Source organism: Hyperolius riggenbachi, chromosome 2 (genome assembly GCF_040937935.1).
Source record: "Hyperolius riggenbachi isolate aHypRig1 chromosome 2, aHypRig1.pri, whole genome shotgun sequence".
Taxonomy (NCBI): domain Eukaryota; kingdom Metazoa; phylum Chordata; class Amphibia; order Anura; family Hyperoliidae; genus Hyperolius; species Hyperolius riggenbachi.
The window spans coordinates 534,682,435-534,704,900 of NC_090647.1; the positions used below are offsets into that span (position 1 = coordinate 534,682,435).

At 46.2% G+C, this 22,466-nt stretch overlaps 1 protein-coding gene across 3 annotated transcripts in view; it reads left to right on the forward strand.

Annotated features, from left to right (window-relative positions):
• The window catches only part of TBC1D23 (TBC1 domain family member 23), a 119,189-nt gene that overhangs the window by 61,901 nt on the left and 34,822 nt on the right, over positions 1-22,466 (forward strand). For all 3 annotated transcript variants that reach the window (XM_068270690.1, XM_068270688.1, XM_068270689.1), the window contains exons 5-10: positions 4,261-4,384; positions 10,285-10,409; positions 10,496-10,542; positions 15,324-15,427; positions 17,694-17,810; positions 20,625-20,717. In XM_068270690.1, the coding sequence (XP_068126791.1) occupies positions 4,261-4,384; positions 10,285-10,409; positions 10,496-10,542; positions 15,324-15,427; positions 17,694-17,810; positions 20,625-20,717 (610 nt within the window). The remainder of the gene's footprint in view (positions 1-4,260; positions 4,385-10,284; positions 10,410-10,495; positions 10,543-15,323; positions 15,428-17,693; positions 17,811-20,624; positions 20,718-22,466) is intronic.

A 22,466-nucleotide genomic window follows, 5' to 3' on the forward strand; every position in this document is an offset into this window, starting at 1 on the left:
GACACCCCTTAGGCACCTCTGTTAAAGGATACCCGAAGTGACATGTGACATGATGATAGACATGGGTATGTACAGTGCCTAGCACACAAAAAATAACTATGCTGTGTTCCTTTTTTTTTTCTCTCTGTCTGAAAGAGTTAAATATCAGGTATGTAAGTGGCTGACTCAGTCCTGACTCAGACAAGAAGTGACTACAGTGTGACCCTCACTGATAACAAATTCCCCCTTTTACCTCTTTCCTGCTCTCAGAAGGCATTTTCTGCTAGGAAAGTGTTTTATAGTTGGAATTTCTTATCAGTGAGGGTCACACCGTAGTCACTTCCTGTCTGAGTCAGGGCTGAGTCAGCCACTTACATACCTGATTTAACTATTTCAGGCAGAGAAAGAAAAAAAGGAACACAGGACAGTTATTTGTGTGCTAGGCACTGTACATACACATGTCTATCTCATCATGTCACATGTCACTTCGGGTATCCTTTAATAGCAGCCATAATCGTAAATGTGGGCGCCATATCTTCAGTCATGCCCAATATTAACCGTTGTGCTGCATCTGATACTTTGGCCTCAATTCACTAAGCTTTATCAAACATTTGATACTTTTTCCTAATGGGAAAAATCTAATTTTGAATTCACTAAGGTGTTATATACAGTGATGTGAAAAACTATTTGCCCCCTTCCTGATTTCTTATTCTTTTGCATGTTTGTCACACTTAAATGTTTCTGCTCATCAAAAACCGTTAACTATTTGTCAAAGATAACATACTTGAACACAAAATGCAGTTTTAAATGATAGTTTTTATTATTTAGTGAGAAAAAAAACTCAAAACCTACATGGCCCTGTGTGAAAAAGAAATTGCCCCCTGAACCTAATAACTGGTTGGGCCACCTTAGCAGCAATAATTGCAATCAAGCGTTTGCAATAACTTGCAACGAATCTTTTACAGCGCTCTGGAGGAATTTTGGCCCACTCATCTTTGCAGAATTGTTGTAATTCAGCTTTATTTGAGGGTTTTCTAGCATGAACCACCTTTTTAAGGTCATGCCACAACATCTCAATAGGATTCAGGTCAGGACTTTGACTAGGCCACTCCAAAGTCTTCATTTTGTTTTTCTTCAGCCATTAAGAGGTGGATTTGCTGGTGTGTTTTGGGTCATTGTCCTGCTGCAGCACCCAAGATCGCTTCAGCTTGAGTTGACGAACAGATGGCCGGACATTCTCTTTCAGGATTTTTTGGTGGACAGTAGAATTCATGGTTCCATCTATCACAGCAAGCCTTCCAGGTCCTGAAGCAGCAAAACGACCCCAGACCATCGCACTACCACCACCATATTTTACTGTTGGTATGATGTTCTTTTGCTGAAATGCTGTGTTACTTCTACGCCAGATTTAACGGGACACGCACCTTCCAAAAAGTTCAACTTTTGTCTCATCGGTCCACAAGGTATTTTCCCAAAAGTCTTGGCAGTCATTGAGATGTTTTTTAGCAAAATTGAGACGAGCCTTAATGTTCTTTTTGCTTAAAAGTGGTTTGCGCCTTGGATATCTGCCATGCAGGCCGTTTTTGCCCAGTCTCTTTCTTATGGTGGAGTCGTGAACACTGACCTTAATTGAGGCAAGTGAGGCCTGCAGTTCTTTAGATGTTGTCCTGGGGTCTTTTGTGGCCTCTCGGATGAGTTTTCTCTGCGCTCTTGGGATAATTTTGGTCGGCCGGCCACTCCTGGGAAGGTTCATCACTTGTCCATGTTTTTGCCATATCATGGATAATGGCTCTCACTGTGGTCCGCTGGAGTCCCAAAGCTTTAGAAATGGCTTTATAACCTTTACCAGACTGATAGATCTCAATTACTTTTGTTCTCATTTGTTCCTGAATTTCTTTGGATCTTGGCATGATGTCTAGCTGTTGAGGTGCTTTTTGTCTACTTCTCTGTGTCAGATAGCTGCTATTTAAGTGATTTCTTGATTGAAACAGGTGTGGCAGTAATCAGGCCTGGGGGTGACTACAGAAATTAAACTCAGGTGTGATAAACCACAGTTAAGTTATTTTTTAACAAGGGGGGGCAATCACTTTTTCACACAGGGCCATGTAGATTTGGAGTTTTTTTTTCCCTCACTAAATAATATAAACCATCATTTAAAACTGCATTTTGTGTTCAATTATGGGTACTTATCCGTTAGCCGGGCGCATCCGGCAGGTGGCGCTGTTGTAGCGAATTTCATTCATGCTTAGTTAACGTAGTGCTGTGTGAATGGAAGCGCCGCAGGTGGCGCTAATTACATTGATACGGCACATAACAATAACGGTGTTAATGGGAACTAATATGTATTTTAAGTGGCCGGAACTGTTACTTAATGCAATTAAAATGAAGGCGGCGGCAATTTAACAGATGAAGCCGCCGCCTTCGTCTGTTCTTCGTCTTCTTCTCCCACTTTGCCCTCCTCTGGCTTCTATACAATGCTGGCAGCTGGGGGGGGGGGGGGGGGGGGGCACGCGTGTCCCCCCCAGAGTCGTTCGTCGCAAGAAAACAAACAGGATTCCCTTCCGCGACGAACGACTCTGGGGGGGAGACGCATGTCCCCGCAGGCTGCCAGCATTGTATAGAAGCCAGAGGAGGGCAAAGTGGGAGAAGAAGACGAAGAACAGACGAAGGCGGCGGCTTCATCTGTTAAATTGCCGCCGCCTTCATTTTAATTGCATTAAGTAACAGTTCCGGCCACTTAAAATACATATTAGTTCCCATTAACACCGTTATTGTTATGTGCCGCATCAATGCAATTAGCGCCACCTGCGGCGCTTCCATTCACACAGCACTACGTTAACTAAGCATGAATGAAATTCGCTACAACAGCGCCACCTGCCGGATGCGCCCGGCTAACGGATAAGTACCCAATTATGTTATCTTTGACTAATAGTTAAAGGAGTTATCCGGGCTCAATAAAGAAAATAAACACTACTTACCGGGGGCTTCCTCCAGCCCCAAGCTCCCAGGACCTCCCTCGCCACACCTCTGTGCGCGGCTGTTCGCCAGAGCTCCGCCCCGGTCCCCGGCGATGACGTCAGAGCGACCTCCAGGTCGCTCTGTACTGCGCCTGCGCGAGCGGCACTGTCAATCACTGCCACGTGGGCCGGAGCGGACTGCACAGAAGCAGTAGTTCTGCGCCTGCGCAGTCCGCTCAGGCCCACGTGGCGGTGATTGACAGCGCCGCTCGCGCAGTACATAGCGACCTGGAGGTCACTCTGACGTCATCGCCGGGGACCGGGACGGAGCTCCGGCGAATGGCTGCGCGCAGAGGTGCGGCGAGGGAGGTCCTGGGAGCTTGGGGCTGAAGGAAGCCCCCGGTAAGTAGCGTTTATTTTCTTTATTTAGCCCGGATAACTCCTTTAACGGTTTTTGATGAGCAGAAACATTTAAGTGTGACAAACATGCAAAAGATTAAGAAATCAGGAAGGGGGCAAATAGTTTTTCACATCACTGTATTTATTGAATGTTTTATTGATAAAACGGTCAATAAATCTATAACACCTTAGTGAATTTAAAATTAGATTTTACCCATGAGGTAAATTATCAAACGTTTGATAAAGTGTTTGCTAAAGCTTAGTGAATTGAGGCCTTTGCGTCTAAAGCAGTGCAGTCGGCATAGATATTGGCGGTCTTTCAGCAGGTGGTTGGGGTTAAGCATGAGGTCTGTCAGGAAACGTTGGGGTGGGAGCCGGGCTGTGGAGTCTTTACAAAAATCATCCAGTTTATGAAACCTGCGATTTCAGGTAACCTAAAATTGCTCCACAGTCCTGGCTTTTCAGCAGGTGGAGGTGGTTATGTTTAAGCATGGTGGGTCGGTTAGAGTTAGGAAACAGTGAGGTGGGATTGGTTATGTTAGGGTTAGACATCTGTAGGTGGTTAGGTGGGAGGGGGTTATGCTAGAATTAGGTATTGGTGGGAGCTGGGGTCGGAGGGGGTTGTGTTATGTTATGACAAGTAGGAAGGGGTTGTGTTAGGGTTAGGCTTCGGTGTGGGGGGCGATCAGGAGTCTGTGGGGGGGTTGATTATGGTTAGGCATCGGTACAGGGAGGGCTTGTGTGAGAATAGATAAAATCTAAGGTACATGGTTGGGTCTTATGCGCTATTTCTCTCATCTTTCATTTATTTTTAGTGAGCGTCCTAGCATGCACACATAGGAAATAAACCAAGCCACATTGTGACCTCACTGTCTCTGATACTCACTTTGCTACATTCCCTGATGCATCTTTTCTGTCGGTTTAGAGATTGTTACAAGAAAGGAAAGCCGTTTCACCTGTTCCGACTGCTCCTCCAGTACCACGAGCCGGAGCTGTGCTCCTACCTGGACACCAAGAAGATCACACCAGACCTCTACGCACTCAACTGGGTATGCATTGTAGTGTCTCTCCTTATAATAACGTTTATCTTTGGAGAATTCCTCTTTATATGCTGTATGCAGCATCCAGTAGCACCACGTAGATGTATTTAAGCTCTTTATTGCATAAAGATAAAGCCCAGGGACAGCGACAGACGCTGTTTCGGAGGCAAACTCCTTCCTCAAGCTGTATAGCCTATACAGCTTGAGGAAGGAGTTTGCCTCCGAAACGGCGTCTGTCGCTGTCCCTGGGCTTTATCTTTATGCAATAAAGAGCTTAAATACATCTACGTGGTGCTGCTGATCTCTTCTACCTATGCTTTAGGAACTGCTGGACTACAGCGCCATATCAGCTTAGCACACGGATACCCTCACTAGGGTGCCTATCGACTGAGGTGTAGTATGCAGCATCCATACATTTAGACAGAACGTTCAGTGAGATGCGGATTCTTCCAGCTTGCATGCAAGTTTCACCTAGACCATGTGCAGCTCGCAATTCAGCCAATCAAAACCCAGCAGGAAGTGTCTGATTGGCCCAGTCCTAATCTGCATACAGTTTGTATTTAATTTGTATATATGCGATCCAAAAGGAATAGCATCTCATTGACCAACTCTAATGTGAGCTACACACTATGAGATTTTCTGGCAGATTTACGGTTAGATCAATTATGCCCAACATGTCCAATCTGACTTCCGATCTACTTCCGACTGTTTTCTGTTCACTGCTGTCAGAAATCAGATCGGACAGTAAATCTGCCCGAAATTCTCATAGTGTGTATCTAGCATACATTTTAGTAGCCAGCATCAGTGAAAAATGAATAGTGATGGCCATGTCTAGGAGAACTCATGGAGAAGCATGTGATTTGTTTGATCAGCTGATAGATTTGCAAAGCTCTGATCTGATCATGACTAGCCAATCAGAGACTCTCATATCTATCACCTGACCAAACCGATTACATGCTTCTCCGTGAGTTCTCCTAGACCACACTAAAAATCAAAATGAAGAAAAGAATTGTAAATGTTTGTGCCAAAGACACCCACCTCCCTCCAGCACTTACCTCCTGTGAATGCGGAAGTGCTGAGCAGCCGGTGATCTCGGAGGGTCTCTTCATCGCACCAAGAAGATGAGGTATCATTGGGGAGGGGGATTCCTGCGCTAGCCCTTGTGTTGCAGCCCCACCCCTATTGCGTGTATGTCAGCGTTATTACAATATTGCACGACATCTGACATTTGATCCCCATAGCCTGTGCCCCTAGCCGCAAGCCCAAATGCACACATGTAATATTTAGATCTTGTAGCATGTGGGACCAACGTTGATCAAAATCTGACACTTTGATCCAGAGAGGCTGAAGCCGTGATGGAATTTATGCAGCAACAGCACCCCGAGCGGCTGCCATTGGACCTGTACTGGATGATGCCACTGTTGGACATAGTCCAGTGTGGGATTGGAAAGGGTTAATATACCTTTCTATGCAGTCACTAGCCTGCAGAACACAGGCATTTATAAACATGTGTAGTAGTTGCTGGCAGCAGTTCTATGCGGTGCCCCCATCATCTCTCCTGGGTGATGAGAGAATGCTGAGTGTACATTATGCTCCAGATACACTGGAAGCCATAGTGCATCTAATGCATTAGCGGGGCCTCTATAGCTCATCTGTGCTACATATGCAGTCTGATAGTTGCTGACTTGTGCTGCCTTACAGCAAATCTTAACTGTAAATTAAGTCAAAATAAACATATACTCGTCATACTTAACCCCCATGAAGTCTACTCATCAATCTCTTTCTCCTCTCCTGATTGTCCAATGTGATCGATGGAATTCTCCATCCTCCATTTTGATAATGGTCATTACCCCATAACTGCTTCCTGGTCAGTACGCTGTTAAAGAGAATCTGTATTGTTAAAATCGCACAAAAGTAAACATACCAGTGCGTTAGGGGACATCTCCTATTCCCCTCTGTCACAATTTCGCCGCTCCCCGCCGCATTAAAAGTGGTTAAAAACAGTTTTAAAAAGTTTGTTTATAAACAAACAAAATGGCCACCAAAACAGGAAGTAGGTTGATGTACAGTATGTCCACACATAGAAAATACATCCATACACAAGCAGGCTGTATACAGCCTTCCTTTTGAATCTCAAGAGATCATTTGTGTGTTTCTTTCCCCCCTGAGGGGGGAGTGCATAGCAGAACCACAACACTGAAGAACTTGGCAGCCTTCCAGACACAGGCTGACAAGTCTGACAAGGGAAAGATACATTGATTTATTACAGAGACTGTGATAGTACAAAGTGCTGCAGTAAGCCAGAACACATTAGAATAGCTTTTGGAACTTGTAGGATGATAAAAAACAGGATGCAATTTTTGTTACGGAGTCTCTTTAAACTGTAATATCCCCCACTTGAGCCATAGAGAAGCATGGACATTACCTTTCACACCAGTTGTCCTTTCACTTATAACTGACAGCAAGTGATATATAACTGACAGCAAGTGATATATAACTGACAGCAACTGATATATTTCAGTTCTGACAAAATCTTGTCAGAACTGGAAGGAATCGTTGTAAGAAGAAAATAGTGAGCTTCTGAGAGGAAGTGACGGTGAGGTAAGTATGGAATATTCATTTGCAGGTACATCATGTGTTTATTTTAAATAATTTTACTTGGTTTAGGTTCAGAGTGCATGCCGTTCAGCCATAGGTGAGCAACCTCTCTGTAAAAGCTCATGCCCAGAACTGTCACCATGGCGATCGAGTCCCAATCACTCATGGCATGTGTGTGTGCGCATGTGTGTATGCACACGTGTGCAGATTGGATCCGTTTTCTATTTTTTTTTTCTCCCCCGTTTTTCTGCAAAATAGCATTTTGCAGCATATGTTTCCAGTCTGTGGAAACGTATCCCCATGGAGAGTGGGCCGCCATGCTGGAGGGAGGTAGCAGGCAAGAAGGGGGGCCAGTGTGCACAGCGGCGCAGAGGGGGGTCCCCCCTACTCACCTAGGTCCCCCCTTCCTCACTCCCCCTCCAGCTAGTTTAATTCATAAAAGCTCGCCGCTTGCTAGCAAATTGATTTTCAATGATTTTATGAATAAAACTAGCTGGAGGGGGAGCGGGGAAGGGGGCACCCAGGTGAGTCGGGGAGGGGGGCGACCCCCCCCCCCCACTCCCTGCCGCTGTGCACGCTGGCGCCCTTCCTGCCTGCTAACCCCTCTAGCATAGCGCCCCCCCAGGCAGGGCTGGGACACAGAAAACTGATCTGTTTCTGTGTCCAAAAATGCCTGTGTAGAGGGGGATCCGTTTTGCCATTGCCTTTCACTACCCCTCCGTGTTGCAAATCCAGACCTTTCGTTCAGCTTTTTAAAGCAATAGGATTAGCCATACTATGCAGGGGAAAAAACACATATAAGTAGATAAATACTTGATCTACTTACATGACACATGTATTGTACTGTCCACATTTTGATTTCAGTGATTTTGATATAGTAAATGAAGAGAATTCTGTTCCTGGTGGGAACCATGTCTTTTGCCCACAATTTGAGGCTAAATCAGGCATGGGCAAACGTGGCCCTCCAGCTGTTACGGAACTACAAGTCCCACAATGCATTTGCCTTAAAGAGAATCTGTAACGTGAAAACGTCCCCTGGGGGGTACTAACCTCGGGTGGGGGAAGCCTCAGGATCCTAATGAGGCTTCCCACGCCGTCCTCCGTCCCTCAGGGGTCTCGCTGCAGCCCTCCGTACAGCGGTGACGTCATTATTTACCTTCCCGGCTCCAGCGCAGGCGCTCTGACGGCTTTCGGCTCCGAAGTAGCCGGAAATACCCGATCGCCGTCGGGTCCGCTCTACTGCGCAGACGCAAGTCTCCAATGCCTGCGCAGTAGAGCGGACCCGACTGACATCGGGTATTTCCGTCTACTTCGGAGCCGACAACAGCCACAGCGCCCCCGCTGGAGCCTGCAAAGGTAAATATTGAAGTCACAGTCGGGTCTGTCGCCGGCTGTTCGGAGGGCTGCAGCGAGACCCCCGTGGGACAGAGGGCAGCGTGGGAAGCCTCATTAGGATCCTGAGGCTTCCCCCACCCGAGGTGAGTACCCCCCAAGGGGCGTTTTTTAATGTTACAGAGTCTCTTTAATGAATCATGACTGTGGCTGTCAGACTCCTGCAATGTATTGTGGGACTTGTAGTTCCTTAACAGCTGGAGGGCCAAGTTTGCCCATGCCTCGGCTAAATCCTGATGTAATTTCTGCCCTAAACCTTTTTTTTTGTTTCTCCTCCAATCGTTGGGTCACCTAAGCCTTGCTTGTAAACACAAGTGAGTAGAGAATCGTGTTTCAGTCAGGGAGCTAGGCAGGGAAATAAATGGAAAAGGAGGAATATATTCTAGATAAAAAGAACCCCCAGCATGCAACTGTTTGGCACTGACTAAGGGCCAGTGCTCCTAAAGTATATGATAACCCCAAACCATAACAGCAGAAAAAGTTTTGAATGCAGGATTAGCATTTTTATCACTTAATCCACTCAGACCAGTTGCTGTTGAAATTTAATTTGCTTGGTGACAATCCTGCTTTTTTTAAAACGGATCCCCCTGAAGGCAGACGGATCCATTTTTTTTTTCCGTTTTAAAGTCAAGACGGACGCTATTTTTAACACTGGTATAACTGGTTTAAAAACCGGAGCCACGGATATGTTTTTGGAACAAGTGTGAACCTACTTTTCCTGAAGAATTGTATATGAGAGTTCTGTTTTTGGTTTTCCTGACATCTCTTGCTCTGATGATCTGGCTCTGTTTATAGTGATCAGAGCCTAAAGACTGACAGAGAATAGTTTGTGGTCACTTTGGCCAGTAATCCGCGAGGGGCCGCAGCACAGCTGAACATAAGTCATGTTTGTAATTTGTCTAATACGCTTTTAATGCGCACATTTGTAGCCACATTTCTGTAGTGCTGTCATTAGTGCAGAGGAAGGCGTGAGGTGTCTGCTGCATGGTGCTGTGGGGGGGTGGAGAAGATTTAGCACAGGCTACTCCAGAATGACTGTGTGCCCCAGCTTCCACTAGCTGGCCATACACTAGAAGATTTGACTGGCAATATATAGCATATTCGATCATTGTGGTTGAACCTGCTAGGAATCGGTAACGCAAACGTTGCCCAATAAATTTCCATCTGTAATAGATTCAGTTGATTGTGCAGGACAAAACATTTTGCTCGATCGCATAATCTTGTCAGATATGACAATGATGTCAGGAACACCTGATCTACTTCATGCTTGTTCAGGGTCTATGGCTGAAAGTATTAGAGGCAGAGGATCAGCAGTACTGCCAGGAAACTGGTATTGCTTAAAGGGAACCTGAAGCGAGGACATTTCTTTAAAATAAACACATGATATAAGTGCAAATGAACATTACATACTAACCTCACTGTCAGTTCCTCTCAGAAGCTCACCATTTTATTCTTACAGTGATCCCTTCCAGTTTCATAACTGAAATATACCATCTGCTGTCAGTTATATATCAGCAGCTGTCAGTTACAACTGAATGTGCAAGGTAATGTCCATGTTTCTCTATGGCTCAAGTGGGTGATGTTACAGTTTAACAGTGTGCTGACCAGGAAGCTGTTATGGGGTAATGGTCATTTTTAAAATGGAGGACGGAGAATTCCATTGATCACAGTGGACAAACAGGACGCAGGAGAGGAGAAAGAGATTGAGGAGTACACTACACAGGAGGCAAGTATGATCTGTGTATGTTTATTTTGACTTTTTATTTTCAGTTCAGGTTCTCTTTAAAAGGAAGTAAGTATGACAACCTCAATATCTCTCTCACTTTAGTTGTCCTTTAACCGTCCCCTCTCTCTGCTTTGAATGACTGTGTATGCCTCAGCCTGCTCTAACCATCTTCTCTCTGCTTTGTGGATTGCAGTTCGGGAACCTGTTCGCCTATCATTGCACCGTGGAGGTCACGCAAGCAATTTGGGACAGTTATTTACAACAGGCGGACCCGTTCTTCATGTACTTCCTGATGCTGATCATGCTGGTCAATGTGAAGTGAGTACAGAGACCAGCTATAAGCTGTGTAGGAGCTCTTGTCCTATCTCCTGTGTTTCGCTAATGGGCTTTTTATGTCTTTTCAGAGAATCTGTTCTGACAGAAGAAATGGAAAATAAGGAAGAGCTTATAGGTAAGGATCTGGCCTCAGATGTATTTTTACACAGTAAACGCTTTGCAGATCTTGCCTCAATAATCTCGGAAATGCTCTGACTTCTCACTTTCTCATGAATGTACTTTTTGTTGTCTTTAATATCATACCAGATAATTAAAGAGGGACTGAAACAGAGGATTGAACTTCATCCCAATCAGTAGCTGATACCCCCTTTCCCACTGGAGATCTTTTCCTTTTCTCAAATAGATCATCAGGGGGGTCTGTCTGGCTGATATTGGGGTGAAATGCCTGACGTCATGACCATGGTCCTGACAGTTTGCTGTCTGTAAATCTCATTGCATTGTGGGAAATAACAGCTTTTTCCTACTGCAAAGCAACCAGTATCTCCCTCTGTGCATAGAGCTCTCAGTAACGAACATTCTGTACAGATTACCTGGCAGGACTAAAGATGTCACCACCAGGGATACGTTTCAGAATGTAAATCAGGGAGAGGAAAGATGGGCAAATGCTTACTAAATAATCTATAAATAAGTATTGTAAAAAATGAGCAATTTTAATAATTGTTAGTTTCACTACAGTTCCTCTTTAAAGGAAACCAGAAATGATGTATTATAAAAGCTCAATACATACCTGAGGCTACCTCCAGCCCCATCCGCATGGATCGCTCCCACGCCGCCATCCTCAGCTTTCTGTATCGCCAATACCGGGTCCTGTAACTTCAGCCAGTCGCACCAAGTCTGTGCAAGAGAAGTGCGCCCTCTACATATCTCTCCGGCAGCCGCCTCAGGAGAGATACATAGAGAGCGCACTTCTCTTGCACAGACTTGGAGCAACTGGCTGTAGTTACGGGGCCCGGTAACGGCGATACAGAAAGCTGAGGATGGTGGCTTGGGAGCGATCCATGCGGATGGGGCTGGAGGTAGCCTCAGGTATGTATAGAACTTTTTTTCTACATCTTCTCTGGTACGCTTTAAGTTGGCCATAAACTTATCGATTTTTCACATTATTTACTAATTATGATAGAATTACTGTAAATTGGGTGGCGATTTAAGCTCCCTCAAATCATAAAACACTGCGCCAAAGTTCACACACTAGTTACCACTTAATACAATCAACAGTCAGTGGGTTCGCTGCAGAAAGTCCAGTTATTGGATAACAAAATTCAATTATACTGCTGCGCTCTCCAATCCTGTAAATAAAAAACAGACTCCACATAGGGCAATATTGTTCAGTCTTTATATTTACACTATTCCAACCCCTAGAAGTCACCCGTGTCTTGTGTTCCCCAGGTGATAAATCACATCTATCTCCCTCGTGCCTTCTCACTAGATGCTCACCAGATTGTATCCACCTCAATTGTCAGGTGGGTCTTATGCATAGCATTATAACCATATCCACTTGCTTCTGTAGAAAAAAGATCTCCACATAGGGTAACACAGTTTAAGCAGCAAGACCGTTCAACTATTGTAAACACCGTGCCTCCATATTCACACCCGTCAGCAGTGCCAATCCACCGCAATACATGCCACACTGCTCACCAGATGTAGCCCACCTCTTTGCATAGGTGGAGACTGCGCTTTATGTTAATCCAATCAATAACACGGTCCTCAGTAGTTTGCAAAAAGCCTCTTGCAGGGACTTTACTTTATTCTCACTGTTAAAATTACTCATAAAAACATAAAAGAGAAAGAAGATGCATATAGCGTAACACTGTTGAGAATGCCTCTGTGCGCAATAACAGAATCTCACTTACGCCTTCAGAAGCACTCTGCGCATATCGTATACAGATGACTGCCAATGCCCATCCGTCTGGCTCCCGGGTGCGTCTCTAGCAAGTCCGCACTCCCCCGTTCCGCCTCCTCATCCAGTCGCAGGGTCTGATTCCGTGCGCTTCTCAATTGACCGGCCGGTCCGTGCGCTTCCTGGATCCTTACGACGTCAGACGTTTAGCTCCTCCCTACGCGCGTTTCGTCCTCACGCCAGACTCATCAGCCAGACGGATGGGCATTGGCAGTCATCTGTATACGATATGCGCAGAGTGCTTCTGAAGGCGTAAGTGAGATTCTGTTATTGCGCACAGAGGCATTCTCAACAGTGTTACGCTATATGCGTCTTCTTACTCTTTTATGTTTTTATGAGTAATTTTAACAGTGAGAATAAAGTAAAGTCCCTGCAAGAGGCTTTTTGCAAACTACTGAGGACCGTGTTATTGATTGGATTAACATAAAGCGCAGTCTCCACCTATGCAAAGAGGTGAGCTACATCTGGTGAGCAGTGTGGCATGTATTGCGGTGGATTGGCACTGTTGACGGGTGTGAATACGGAGGCACGGCGTTTACAATAATTGAACGGTCTTGCTGCTTAAACTGTGTTACCCTATGTGGAGAACTTTTTTCTACAGAAGCAAGTGGATATGGTTATAATGCTATGCCTAAGACCCACCTGACAATTGAGGTGGATACAATCTGGTGAGCATCTAGTGAGAAGGGACGAGGGAGATAGATGTGATTTATCACCTGGGGAACACAAGACACGGGTGACTTCTAGGGGTTGGAATAGCTTTATCCTCCCTGTCAGTATAATTATTTCCAGATTTAAGTTTTCACATGCTCTTAGACCCTCAGGGCCCTTTTCCACCAGCGCTGGCTGAATCGCAAAGTCGCAAACCGCTAGCGATTTTACAATCGCTACGGTTTGCTTTTTAACATAGGAATCGCGGTAGGTCATTTCCACTACCGCGATTCGTTTTTTATCGGAACGCGAACGCGCGGCGGAGCGATAATTGCCGCGATTTTGCTATGCAGTGCATAGCATAGCAAAATCGCGGCCGCAAACGTCGGGGAATCGCCGGTAATTGCGATTCAGCAATCGCTAGCATTCAGCGTGAACGCTAGCGACTGCTAGTGGAAAAGGGCCCTTAAAGCAGGAAAAAAATCATCCCGCAATGAGATCTATTGCAGCCCCTACACACTCTCGCCTCCCTGGGATCCAGCGCTGCAATTCTCTCGCTATCCCCCGTGTGGCGCTGTACCCCTATAGTGTGGTTGGCGTCTGTCATCATGACGATAAACTGCAATCTCACCAGAGGGATCCAGAACCTCCGAGGACCGGAAGAAGAATGGCTGCCAGTGCGTCTGAATCCTGGGGTAGGTGAGTTGACACGCCAACGCGCTGAACTGTCTCTGCATACTTCCTGACGCCTACCCCGAGTCAGGCTCTGGATTACCGTTCCTAGCTTCTTTTTTTTTCCACCCCGAGCCTGACTCGGGGTTACAGCCAAGGAGTTTGAGTCCAGAGAAATAAATGAGGTAATCAGTAGGGGAGTATATTTGTTATATTACCCATGATAACCTAGCACAGGAACAGCCATCTCTCTGCTTCTCCCTGCGCCCAAATGTTGCTCAAGGGGATCCCGAAGGGTGACATCAGTCAAAGGTGTATACACATCTAGAGACTAGAGACAGAAGAAGCCAACCGTGACCTTCAACCAGTTTTGGGCGGAGTTGATTTTTCTTCCTTCTCATCTTCCTTTCCTACACCGTGTTTGTTTGAAAAATGACAGCCGTGCTATAGAATTCCAGGCTTTATGTACACAGAGGTGTTCTTTACCTGCCATATGTAGCATACACAGCTGTACCTGTAGTCACCCCATAGCCAGAGCTATCTTCCGCTAAAGAAATCGGCCAAATATATATATTACCCATATCACTCAGGTTTATCAATTTTGTCCGTATCATTGTACATTTTAGGCTGGAAGCACACGTGTCGTTTTTGTATACGTTTGCAGTTGTTTTTCTTGCACTTTTCATGGGCTTGCGTTTTTAACCTTTAGCAGCCAGTTTATTTAGAGGCCTGAAAGTGCTACAGGCAATTTATTTTAGCACTTTTTTTTTCTTTTGTTACTTGCTTCTAATTAGTACTGCTGTAATGTGTATTTATGGTCACTAGTGGACAGTGTGAGGCAATAACAGAGGACTTCTGCTTTCAGTTTCTATATTTTCTGCTAGCAGAGAGACATCAAAGCATTCCAGGAATTTACAGTACTTGAGTTGTGCTGACTGAGGTCAAAAGCAATGCACTCACACGAGAGAACTATTGGCGATACTAATGGGTTAATAACCCTTCTATTCAACTAGTATAAAAATAGTATTTTTTTCTTCACAGAATTCACTCATAAATTTTGTAAAATCTTTCCTCACCCAGATCTACGTTCTTAAAATTTATTACGGGTTACAACACTTTTAGTCCTGTCAGGTGCAGCTCTGCGGAATGTTTGTTCACTGAGTATTCGAAGCTAGTAGACAACATACCTGGTGTCCCAGAATGCTCTGGAAGGATAATTCTGCATAGCTAAACAGCCTAGGCTAAGCATCACTGGAAGGGCGGGCCTACATACCAATATACAGCAATATATAAATATAGAAAGTGGTTCTGATGCTGAAATCAGGAAAAATACCATAAGTGTATGAATAATTGACTATATTCCACTATATGACCCTATAGTGCCCCTTCAAGCCTTCCTGGGGCTAATTTATCCCGACAGGCGCAAAGAAAACTGGAGCAGAAATGATGCATTTGCCCAGGTGTACCGATCAGCAGATGATTGCTAAATCCATGCGGGTTTCTTCCGGGTAATTTCTTTACCTTTGCTCTATATTCCTGTGCACACATCTTAATCAACCAGTCCCATGCGTTTTGTTAATCCACATGACTATGAAATTTTTAAATGCCTCTCTTTTTATGGACATTAAATGGGGATGACTCAACTAATAGTGATTTATATTCCTGCCGTGTTCCAGAGTTCCTGGAGAGCCCCCCTACACATCTGGATGCTGGGGACATTGAGGATCTCTTCAGCTTAGCTCAGCATTACTACTCTAAAACGCCTGTGTCTTTCCGTAAGGTGAGTGTCTGCCGCCACGTAAACAGGTGATGTATCTGTGACCTCCAGTGCCCTATCCTCGCCCAGCAAGCTGCAGCATTGCTTATCTGCCCCATGAGCCCATAACTGTGGCCTGCTTCCCTGGGTCATTGCTGCTTCTCCTGGGGTCATAGCTGCTTCTCCTGGGGTCATCGCTGCTTCTCCTGGGTCATCGCTGCTTCTCCTGGGTCATCGCTGCCTCTCCTGGGTCATCGCTGCCTCTCCTGGGTCATCGCTGCCTCTCCTGGGGTCATCGCTGCCTCTCCTGGGGTCATCGCTGCCTCTCCTGGGGTCATCGCTGCCTCTCCTGGGGTCATCGCTGCCTCTCCTGGGGTCATCGCTGCTTCTCCTGGGGTCATCGCTGCTTCTCCTGCGGTCATCGCTGCCTCTCCTGGGGTCATCGCTGCTTCTCCGGGGTCATCGCTGCCTCTCCTGGGGTCATCGCTGCCTCTCCGGGGTCATCGCTGCTTCTCCTGGGGTCATCGCTGCTTCTCCTGGGGTCATCGCTGCTTCTCCGGGGTCATCGCTGCCTCTCCTGGGGTCATCGCTGCCTCTCCGGGGTCATCGCTGCTTCTCCTGGGGTCATCGCTGCTTCTCCTGGGGTCATCGCTGCTTCTCCTGGGGTCATCGCTGCTTCTCCTAGGGTCATCGCTGCCTCTCCTGGGCCGTCGCGCTGCCTCTCCTGGGCCGTCGCGCTGCCTCTCCTGGGCCGTCGCGCTGCCTCTCCTGGGCCGTCGCGCTGCCTCTCCTGGGCCGTCGCGTTGCCTCTCCTGGGCCGTCGCGTTGCCTCTCCTGGGCCGTCGCGCTGCTTCTCCTGGGGTCATCGCTGCTTCTCCTGGGTCATCGCTGCTTCTCCTGGGTCATCGCTGCCTCTCCTGGGTCATCGCTGCCTCTCCTGGGGTCATCGCTGCCTCTCCTGGGGTCATCGCTGCCTCTCCTGGGGTCATCGCTGCCTCTCCTGGGTCATCGCTGCTTCTCCTGGGTCATCGCTGCCTCTCCTGGGTCATCGCTGCCTCTCCTGGGGTCATCGCTGCCTCTCCTGGGGTCATCGCTGCCTCTCCTGGGGTCATCGCTGCCTCTCCTGGGGTCATCGCTGCCTCTCCTGGGTCATCGCTGCCTCTCCTGGGGTCATCGCTGCCTCTCCTGGGGTCATCGCTGCCTCTCCTGGGTCATCGCTGCCTCTCCTGGGCCATCGCTGCCTCTCCTGGGTCATCGCTGCCTCTCCTGGGCCATCGCTGCCTCTCCTGGGGTCATCGCTGCTTCTCCGGGGTCATCGCTGCCTCTCCTGGGGTCATCGCTGCCTCTCCTGGGGTCATCGCTGCCTCTCCTGGGGTCATCGCTGCTTCTCCTGGGGTCATCGCTGCTTCTCCTGCGGTCATCGCTGCTTCTCCTGGGGTCATCGCTGCTTCTCCTGGGGTCATCGCTGCTTCTCCTGGGGTCATCGCTGCTTCTCCTGGGGTCATCGCTGCTTCTCCTGGGGTCATCGCTGCCTCTCCTGGGCCGTCGCGCTGCCTCTCCTGGGCCGTCGCTGCCTCTCCTGGGCCGTCGCTGCCTCTCCTGGGCCGTCGCTGCCTCCCCTGGGCCGTCGCTGCCTCCCCTGGGCCGTCGCTGCTTCCCCTGGGCCGTCGCTGCTTCCCCTGGGCCGTCGCTGCTTCCCCTGGGCCGTCGCTGCTTCCCCTGGGCCGTCGCTGCTTCCCCTGGGGTCGTCGCTGCTTCTCCTGGGGTCGTCGCTGCCTCTCCTGGGTTGCTTCCCCTGGGACATTGCTGCTTCTCCTGCATCGTTGCTTCTTCTCCTGGGTCATTGCTGCTTCTCCTAGGTTGCTTCCCTTGGGCCATTGCTGCTTCTCCTGGATCATTGCTGCTTCTCCTGGGTTGCTTCTCCTGGATCATTTCTGCTTCTCCTGGGATCATTGCTGCTTCTCCTGGATTGCTTCCTCTGGGCCATTGCTGCTTCTCCTGGATCATTGCTGCTTCTCCTAGATTGCTTCCTCTGGGCCATTCCTGCCACCTTCATGTAACATGAAAGTCTTCAGGCCAGCCTGTATAGAGTACAGAAAAGCACCATAGATCTACAACACAGCCAGATACGTGTACAAGCAGAAAAAACGCATATTTGTAAAAATAAAAACCAAAAAAAGTTCCTCTGTAACATTTGCCAGGCTGGATTTTTTATTTGAGTTTACAATATTTCTAGCTGAGCTTGAGACGTGTGTAATGCCTGGTTAATCACTCCTGTTTTGTCTTTCAGGATAACCAGAATCTGTTTGGCAGCAGCCTGATTGCTCTGAAGGACGACTCGGACCTCAGCCAGGCTCTCTGTCTGGCCATCTCCGTATCTGAGATTCTGCAAGCAAATCACCAAGGGGTTAGTAAGTGCTGCTCTCCTCTGATAGGCTGGAATGTTGGTGCTTTGTGTCTGGGCAGGTTCAGGGCAGAGAGTGACAGACGCAAACAGGGACAAGCAACACAACTGAATATTAAAGCTGGCCATATATCGCTCATCCCTCAATGTATGGCCAGATCAACCATTAGAGCCTTCTATGATCAAATCTTATCAGAGAGGAATCTATTGCCTGCCACACACTGCTCAGCAATTTCCAATAGACTTCAGCATGGCATTTATTAACCACTTCACCACTGAGGGGTTTTACCCCCTGACCACCAGAGCAATTTTCACCTTTCAGCGCTCCTTCCATTCATTCGTCTATAACTTTATTATTACTTATCCCAATGAAATGAACTATATCTTGTTTTTTTTGCCACCAATTAGGCTTTCTTTAGGTGGGACATTATGCCAAGAATTATTTTATTCTAAATGTGTTTTAATGGGGAAATAGGAAAAAATGTGGGAAAAAATTATTATTTTTCAGTTTTCGGCCATTATAGTTTTTAAATAAAGCATGCTACTGTAATTAAAACCCATGAAATGTATTAACCCATTTGTCCCGGTTATAAAACCATTTAAATTATGTCCCTATCACAATGTTTGGCGACAATATTTTATTTGGAAATAAAGGTGCATTTTTTTCAGTTTTGCATCCATCCCTAATTACAAGCCCGCAGTTTATAAAGTAACAGTGTTATACCCTCTTGACATAAATATTTAAAAAGTTCAGTCCCTAAGGTAACTATTTATGTTTTTTTTTTATTGTATTTTTTTTTTTTTTAATTACAAAAAAAAATAAAAATTGGGGAGTGTGGGAGGTAATGAGTTAATTTATTGTGTAAATGTAATGTTTGTATATGTAAAATGCTTTTAGGGTGTAGTTTACTATTTGGCCACAAGATGGCCACAGAGTGTTTGTTTACATGCGACCTGTAAGCGTCCGGAAGGACGCTTACAGGAAGCAGTAGGAGGCTGGGAGACTCACAATGATCTCGCTGTTTCTGAAAGAAGCAGCAGATCATTGCGGGGGCTAGATCAACGAACGGGAATGGATTTTCCCGTTCATTGATCTCCGGGCGAGCGGGCGGCGGCGTGCACGAGCGGCGGGTGCGCGCGCACGAGCGGCGGGAGCGCGGAAGGTACGGATTTCTCCGTCCCTGGTTTTTTAGGAGGGAAAAAAGGGGCGGAGAAATTTGTACCGCTGGGGGTAAAGTGGTTAAAGGACATCCGAGGTGAAAAAAAAATATGAGATAAACAATTGTATCTCTCATCCTTCTCCTAAAAATGACTTTTTTTTAGTTATTCCACAGTTTTATATTTAAATCTAATTTTTAAGTTTTACTGTTTCATGGCCTCTTCTCAATAACACATTCATTAAAGTATGCTAGAGGTAACATCTATGACCTATTGCCCTTTTTATCTCTTTTCTGCTCTCAGAAGCCATTTTCTGCCCAAAAAGTGGTTTATGGCTTTAATTCCTTACCAGTGAGTGTTACGCTATAGTCTGACCCAGACAGAAACTGTCACTTACATACCTGATATTTAACTCTTTCAGGCAGAGAAAGAAAAAAAAAGGAACACAGCATAGTTATTTGTGTGCTAGGCACTGTACATACCCATGTCTATCTTATCATGTCACATATCACCTCGGGTATCCTTTAAAGATTGTCCTGCCGTCTGCTGGACCGCCCCCCAAGTGTGTGTCTGTCCGTCCCTTACCGTGCCTGTGCTCAGTCTATTAAAGTCTCACCTCTCCGTCTGCGTGACTCCTGGCCTCCTGCAGTGTTAGGAGTCACCAAGAACGCCAGTGTCACATGGAACAGACGTTTGTGGTGACTATGGACACCTGAGGCCGCCAGGAGTCTCACCAGTGGAGAGATGGGACTTTACATTGCACACTGTGCCCTCCCAGTGATGTTATAGCCTAGGCTATTCTGCCAAGCATAATAATTCTCACAGAGCATTCTGGGAGACAAGGTATTATTTTCACTGGCTTTGGAATTCTCCGAAACAAACATTCCACAGAGTTGACAGAACTGAACGTGTCATCACCTCTGATAAATTTCAGAATGTAAATCGGTGTTACGAAAGATCTTACAATGGGCACACACTGGTTTTTTTTTTTGGTTTTTTTTACAATATTCATTTATAAAAGTATTTAGTTAGTTTTATTGTTATTTTTACTACAGTCCCTCTTTAAATTGGACCCGAACTTTTACACAGGACAGGAGGAAAACGTAGAGCAATGCACAGTTCAGCCTGTGTAATTTCCCCTCATTTCTGTCTAATCATTAGTTGTCATGTGATCTCACCCCCCCACCCACATGACTGCCCGTGGCAGATAAGCAGATAAGTCCATTTGAAAGCACAAATGAAACAATATGCCTGCCTTGTAGACACACTGCAGATTTATTTAAGGATTTGTATCAGCTGCAACAAATACATGTTTTTTTGTTTAAAGGTTATTATGCTGTTGAGTATCTTTTAGAGCAGAGAGGAAGATCTGAGTTCATGTTCCTCTTTAATGGATAAACATTTTTAAATAGAAGTTAATGGATTTCAGTCAGATCACGTGTAAAGCATAATCTGTCCCGCTTCTTTGACTAAAGTTAATTTATAATAGTTTATACAGTATTGCAACATGTGATCCACCCTAGGAGAGCCTGTCTGCAGCATATGAAGGGGCAGAGGCCCTACTGTAATAATGATTAGAGACAGAAGCAGGATTATGAATTTTTCTTCAATCCTTGTATCTTTCTTTATTACTGATTTGTATGTCTTTTGTCTCGTCAGGATGCAGTGCGGTTCTTTGTGGTGGATTGCCGGCCTGCAGAACAGTACAATTCTGGTCACCTGTCTACTGCGTTTCACTTGGACTCTGACCTGGTATGTTGTAACGAGACCAGACGCTGTCTGAGTCACTGACGTATGTCTTGTTTACTTTGGCACTGCCCGGGCTGTGCTTACATCACATGACTCGCGTGGACAAGCTTTTACATCTGTCACTTACACCAATAAACCACACTACAAACGTCAACATCAACTACTTCCCGACTGCGTGATGCCGATGGGCGTGACCGTGGTGGCAGCCCCAGGACAGCCTGGGGTGGGGATTTGCAGGAGATCACGTGCCGATGTGCGCGCATCTCCGCTTTGATTACGGAGCTCGGCTCCTTCATCAGTCTCCCAGCCGCTTGGAGACTGTTCGACTATTTACACAGTACAGCGATGCGATTTATGGCAGCGCTGTACTGGGGACCCCTGGGACACAGGAGAGCAATACAGCTCTCATTGGCTGAAGCCTGACAGCTGATCGCTGTCATAGGCTGGCGGAGGGAAGGATTAGGATGTTATAACAATAATAGGCATATTTATTTAAAAATAACAAAAAAAATTTACAAACAAATAAACAAACATTGGGGGAGCCATCAAAGCCCTCCAACAGAACGCTCTGGTAGTCATCCAGGTATAGGTGCACTCAGTATTGGTAGCTAGGTGCAGTTGCCCCCAGTATAGGTTGGTCAGGCACTCTTTTCACTTCCTGTTTCTGCCTGGTGCTGCCCCCAGACTTCTGCCACCTGAGTAAGTCTTCTTGCTTGGCATCATGGGCGGACTGGACATGACTGGGAGAGTTCTCCAAAAGATATCCTTAGTGGTGTTCCACTACACCAAGGCTGGGCAAACTTTACGCGGCCCGGGCCACAGAGTTGTGAGCGGAGTGAAAGGGAATGGTTAACTTGCCTAATCGCCGCTTCCAGCGTCCATGACCACAGCGGCGTGACATGAGACACCTTCAGGATGTGCCAGCGCGGGATCCAGCAGCAGCCCAATTTTGCAGTGCATGCAGGCTGTAGTTTGCCCAGTGCTGCACTACACCCATAATCGTTTTCATGTCATGCCAGGATATATTACACATAAAAAGTTCCAAATTGATAGAAAACAAATTAACATTTGTGTGTGTGTCACTCTTTACAAGTGTTAGGCCTGGAAACCACTAGAGTTTTTTTTGAGCGTTTAGAGATCGCTTTCAGTCGCTAGCGATTTTCCTAAACCCTCTGTCGATGTAAATGGATGGGACAGATTCCACGACAGCGATTGCGGCATGCAGCGTTTTGGGAGAGTTTTCATTTTAATTTATTATTATTTAATTTATTGTATAGGAGCCGGGAAAACGCTCCCAAAATCGCTTGCAAAACGCTATAACAAGATTTAAAAGAGTGGAGGGCGCTACTGTAGGTTGGTATCAGAGATTCCTATTTCACCCGCTGCTAACTGGTCACGTGTGGGGTCCCACTGACCCACACGAAGCAAGAAACACCAATATAAAACAATAGACTAGTTGCGCTGGGTATAACTAATCAGTATTTTGGATCCTCAATAATTTTAGATGCCTATTCATAGACTTGGTACTTAAAAGTATATGGTTTTATTTTTATAAAACATGTATCAAACAATTGTATTCATAAAATATACACATAAAATTGTATTACATCAGACAATATTGGTACCCATCTAATCAATAAGATTGCTTTAACATAAAACATTCATCCATTCAAACACACTCAGACCTTCCAATGTGTAAAAAAAGAAGAGGATGTGTGAAATGGATAGGTATGGGGTTATTTGGGATAAGTA